The following is a 5,444-nucleotide window of genomic DNA, read 5'->3' as shown; positions in this document are numbered from 1 at the left end:
CACTAGCTGTTCTTTCTTAGTGAGTTCATCAGGATGTTTTTATATATACAAGCGTGTTTACTTGTCTGTGGGCCCAGAAATGTACTGGGTTATTCTGTAAATAGATGGGTGTGTGTGTATGGAATTTTTAACTGGGCATCAGCATCCAATTATTATGAATAATAATCATGTTTATTTAGAAACTGTGATGTGAGTTTCTCTTACACTGCTGGGATGGACTTGATGGATTGAATTTCATAGAGTGGTGCATGTGTATTTATGTTGGGGAGCGCAAGATTCTTTACTTATGCCATTTGTTTCTGTGGTTGCACAGCACAATCCTATGCATAGCTGCTTGGATGTAAGTTCCATTCAGTGGGACTTACTCCAAGGGAATGCGTATGAGGTTGCAGCCAAAAGTATTCATTTAAATTTACATTTGTTTCATCATCTCCTTTATTTTTGTTTCCTATTTGTTCCATCCTTAGCAATGAATGAGTCCCTTTTTTCAGTTTTTATATAAGAAATGGACGCACACCCCTACTCGCCATTATCCAGATTTAAGGTCACAAGGCAAGTGGAGATATCAGCACCCACAAAACACTGGGAGTTCTGCCCCTTTGGCTTCTGTGTGTGCATCAGATTTCCCTTGGCCAGGGCTGTTGAATCTTAGAGTGTTAGAATTGGAGGCGACATTGGAGGCCATTGAGTCCGACCCCTGCTCAGTGTAGGCAACTGGTACAGTGTCCCCGAGAGGTGGCCATTCAGCCTCTGACTTGAAAACTCTCCAACAGTGAGAGTCCACTACTGCTTGAGAAAGACCACTGTGGTGCTAGGCAGCTCTTACACTTTGGAAAGTCTTCCTTAGTTCTGGTCTAACACTACATCCCTGAAGTTTTAACTCATTGGTTCTAGTTCTGTCCTCAGGCACCACAGAGTGCGAGTCTTCCCCTTTTTGGGGGTGACAGCCCTTCAGGCACTTGAAGATGGCTTTCCTTTCTCGTCCTAGTCTTCTCAAGGTTAAAGCATACCAAGTTCCTTCCTCACAGGACTTGGCTTCCAGACCCATCACCATCTTTCTTGCCCTGAGGGTGATGAATTGGTTCCACCAAAAACAGAAGATGACTGGATGAAGGTGAGCTTCCTGGAGATCTCACCACGTCTTTTAAATAAGTCATGTTTCTAGCCCTTCTGCTTATGTACGAGCAATGCCTCCTGCAATCACAGGAGTGAGATTGTACTGAGTGACCAGGAGACAGTGCTTCAGCTGTGTCCCTGCCCCAGACTAGCTGAAAGTCAAAATTGAAAACACTGCAGAATAAATGAGAAATGGTTCATTTGCAGAATTGCTTACAGTGTAGAATTTGGGATATTACCTTCAGACACCATAATTTTTTGGTGCTGAACACACAGTGTGGTGCCCAGCAAACGAGAGAATAGTAACAGTTATTGAGCTTTGTCTCAGTTATTGAGCTGAGCAATGATTACACTGCTAGTTAAATGTGTTGCATTTAACACCCACAGTGCTTTGGCCTTCAGTTTGTAGTACGATTCATCTCAAAATGCACTAAATCCAAAACCAGAGCCCAGCAGTTGCGTGGGCAGCATCTGTCTCCGAAACAGGGTGAAGCATTGTGCAAATAGAGAGAAATGGCAAACAAGCCTCTGTACAAATGGAGAGAAAATGCTTTCCTCAAATATTTGCACAGACCAACATAGAGCAGAGAGTGTGATGGCTTGTTGGTTTTTTGTTTGTTTGAGGAAAGCCTTCTTGACAGTAGCTTTGGAGGAAGAAATGGTTGCAGGAGGGAGAATCAGCTGGCGGCTGACAACTCACCACACATGATGCCCCTTGCAAATTAGGCCTGTCATTTAAAAAGATGGCCATGGTCTGGAAGGACGGACTGACTAGCGCCGCTTGCGCTCGGCCCGCCTTGCTAGGGACCCCAGGCGAGTATAGGACACCGCTGTCATCTTGCTGTGGGCCACAGCCAAAGAGCCAACCAGGATGCAGATGCAGAGACTGGCGAAGAAGGTGGAGGGGCCAACCAGCAGGAAAAAGGCATAGTCCTGCAGATGCAGCCACGGCTCCTGGCACTGAGTGAAGGACTCATTTCCGATGAGCACAATGGGGTAGTTGGCGAGATGAGCCGGGAGTCTGCAAGAGATGGACATCACCTCTGGGGAAAGAAAGGGGTGTGGGGGGGGGGAGAGAGAGGAGAAATTCTGTGATCATCTCTATGAGAAGGGGCCAAAACATCCACTGAAGAGGGTTTTTTTTCTACACTATGAACATAATCCTGTTTGATGCCAGGAGTATTTTAGCAATCCACAATATTTCTTGATATCTAAGCTGCAAACAGACAGCTTAGGTCATTTTCCTAAGGTCATTTTGGTCATTTTCCAAAGAGTTAAATATGAGAGAGGAGTCGTTTGCCCATGAGACACACTCATCTCTTTCATCCAACTGTTGTGTCCTGTCAACTCTGCAAGCATTTAGAGACACAGACACCCAGAAACAAAGAAAACGGGGGTGGGCTAAGTGTGAACCCCACTACTATATTGCCTCTGCTGTACCACCTTCATCCATCACATGGGATACTGAAAACATGAAATCACAGTTGGGTAGCATGTTGACATTTGTTCAAAAGCAACCTGGAGAGTGGACAGTTCCACTGTGTTGGCATTACAAGGAGCTCTGGGTATTTTGACACCCCTCCCCCCATTAAAAACAACATCAGGAGTTCCCATCCCAGTGCTGCTAGACTTTCATGGTAGGAGGCGGTAAGAAAAGGCACTTGGGCTATGGGTGGGTTTTCAAGTATTTTCTAGATTTCACTCACCTGGGACTTTGTCTGTGTTGTTCCTGAGCCACTGGAACAGAGGTTCGATGTCACAGGAGCACATCCAAGGGTTGTCATCCAGCTTGAGGTGGTTCAGGGAGGGCAGGTTCTCTAAGAGGCCAGAGGACAGGGTGACCAGAGCATTGCCATGTACAAAGAGGGCCTGGAGGTGAGGCAGGGCCTCCAGTAGCTCTGGATCCAGACTCAGAAGCTTGTTGTGCTCAAGATGGAGCGTCGTCAGACTTGGAACTGGGAAGAAGGTTTCCAGCTTCAGGGTGCTCAGGTAGTTCCTGCTCAGGTCCAGCTCCTGAAGCGAGCTCAGGCCCACCAGTGCCCGGTGATGGACACTCACCAGAACATTGCCACGGAGGCTAAGGCGGCGCAGTGCCTTCTGGGCCACAAAGTTGCGGTTCCGGAGGGCCGCGATGTGGTTGTAGTCCAGCAGGATGGCAGTGGCATTGACAGGCAGGCTGTCGGGCACAAAACGTAGCTGGTGCTCCATACAGTCCACCTCTCCTGAGGAACAGCTGCAAACATCTGGGCAGCTGGAGGAGGGAGGTGGCGGCAGGAGAAGAAGGACAGCGAAGAGGATCATGGGGACCCACAGGCTCCTACAGTTGGGAATGTTGGCTGACAGGAGGCAAATCCGTTTCCTGCTACTCCCAGTCAGGAAAGGAACCGATACATCCAATGAATTCTCCTCATACCTGTCCTGACACCTGAGCCAAGTGGCACACCCAGCTCCACCTTCCTGTGTCCAGCGCAGCTCAGGACACAGAGGCAGGCAGAAGCTGGCAATCCTGTCTTCAGCCACCCTGGCTGCCACCAAGAAAGTTCTGCAGGGCAGCCTGGGTTCTGTGCAATGACCAGCTTGGCTGTCCTGCATACTTCTTCAGTTAATTCTGGGTGGAGCTGCCAGCTCTTCCTTAGCAAATATTTCAACTGAACAGCATTGCCTGCCAAGGGGCAAAGCCACAACTTCCTTGTGGGTCCAGTCTGTCTCCAATGACAGAGCAACACTAGGCTGCCCTGGGGCAAGCAGGCCCTTGGCTGCACCTGGGAAAGTGGCTTGCTGCAGAAGGCTGCTTTCAAGCTGGCCTGCAACAAGTCAGGGAAGCCAACCAGTTAACTAGCTTTGAGGGCATTTGATGCTGCCCTTCCTCCAAGGAGCTGACAGAGCAGAATATAGGACTCGCATATCCCTGGAAGGCTGAGACACAGAGATGCCCACCCAGCCACCCGCTCAAGACCAAAGGAATCTACACCGCTGACACTGTCAACAAAGGAGGACAACTCCATTAAGCCCCATCCCATGAGAAGCCACTAGCCGAAGTCCTCACATCCCTGCCCTTACTTTCATGGACATGAAAACCCCCACCTGCTTCCCTGCCTGAGCTTTGCTTCCACTTCCCTCTGTTGTCTCCCTTGCGCTGCTTGTGCCTGGAGACAGGAAGCAGCCTCTGCACTGTTTTCCTACGTCACCTGCTTTGCAAATTTTTTGTTTCCAAGTTGTGTCCTGTGTCAATACCTACAACTTGCACAATAACTCACAGAATTTACTACTGTGGGGCAGCAACAACACTTAGGTTTGCTCGTTTTTTTAAAGGAGAGCTTAGAGGATATGAAACATGAAACAGACACCTAGTTCAAAGGAAGCAGCCCTTTTGAGTAGCAGCTGCAGGGGAGCAGGGGCAGGAGAGGGGACAGCTTCATGTCCTCTTTGTGTGGCTTCCCTGTCTCACCTCTGCCATGTGCTCAGGAGGAAGCCTGTGACTAATCTCAGCTCCCTAGCTGCAATTCAGAAACTGCAACACCAACTTACCTGGAAAGACTGCATTACAACAATAAATGTGCAGCCTTTGGATGCCAGGATGCAACTGGTTAAATGTTAGTCTTCATGGGTATTGCTGGCAAGTTGCCATGAAGAAATGTGCCGATGCCCTGACCCACCCCCTTCCCCCCTTCTCAAGGGTGGCTGGCAAAATCAGAGTGAAGACAGACAGTGCTACCCAAGGGGAACTCACAGTGGCTGAGGTAAGCTTGGCTTCCTCTCAGCTCCACAAGGGACACAACAGGGGTGTGCAACAGTCACCCAAATGCTCGCCCAGCCGGGCTCCCTCATTGCCATGCCTCAAGTAGGCTGTCCAGTACAGAAACAGGGCCACATTAACTCCATGTACACAACACACCGGGACGCAGCTGATTGCCAACAATCTTGTTGGAACTCTCCAAAGTGAATGACAAAGGGTGAGGTGGCCAATTTCAGAGGAAAAAGTCTGCAACAAAGCGACTCTTGTTCTTTGCTCCTGCGCAGGAGTCTCCGCCGCTGACTTACACAGAAGCAGAAAGACACAGTGTGCAAGAGAACAGTCCATTCCAATGCCTTCATGGGCCTTTTCCAGGCTGTGGCCATCTCAGGGATATCTGGGATCATATATGATCTTGGACGAGTTCCCTCGATCCCGTTCATCTTCTGCCGTGAGATTGAGAGAGTTGGACACTTTGAACTGAACCATCGTGATGAGAGCCAGCTCCTCAGGGTCCAGGTTGCTCATGCTGGACTCTGAGCAGAGAAGGAGAGAAAAAAGAACATGTCAACTGACAGGTCACATACCTGCTGAC

At 49.1% G+C, this 5,444-nt stretch overlaps 1 protein-coding gene across 1 annotated transcript; it reads right to left on the bottom strand.

Annotated features, from left to right (window-relative positions):
- Positions 1–1,887: 1,887 nt before the first annotated feature.
- On the bottom strand, positions 1,888–3,417 carry LRRC26 (leucine rich repeat containing 26). The gene is made up of 2 exons (XM_066610898.1): positions 2,823–3,417; positions 1,888–2,159 (listed from the first exon to the last, which is right to left on the bottom strand). The coding sequence occupies exons 1-2, from the start codon at positions 3,415–3,417 to the stop codon at positions 1,888–1,890; spliced, it is 867 nt and encodes a 288-aa protein (XP_066466995.1).
- Between the last annotated feature and the right edge of the window lie 2,027 nt (positions 3,418–5,444).

The sequence above is a fragment of the Tiliqua scincoides genome, chromosome 16 (genome assembly GCF_035046505.1).
Source record: "Tiliqua scincoides isolate rTilSci1 chromosome 16, rTilSci1.hap2, whole genome shotgun sequence".
NCBI classification, from domain to species: domain Eukaryota; kingdom Metazoa; phylum Chordata; class Lepidosauria; order Squamata; family Scincidae; genus Tiliqua; species Tiliqua scincoides.
The sequence above is the reverse complement of the archived record's forward strand: the minus strand, read 5'-3'. Positions and strand labels throughout refer to the sequence as shown.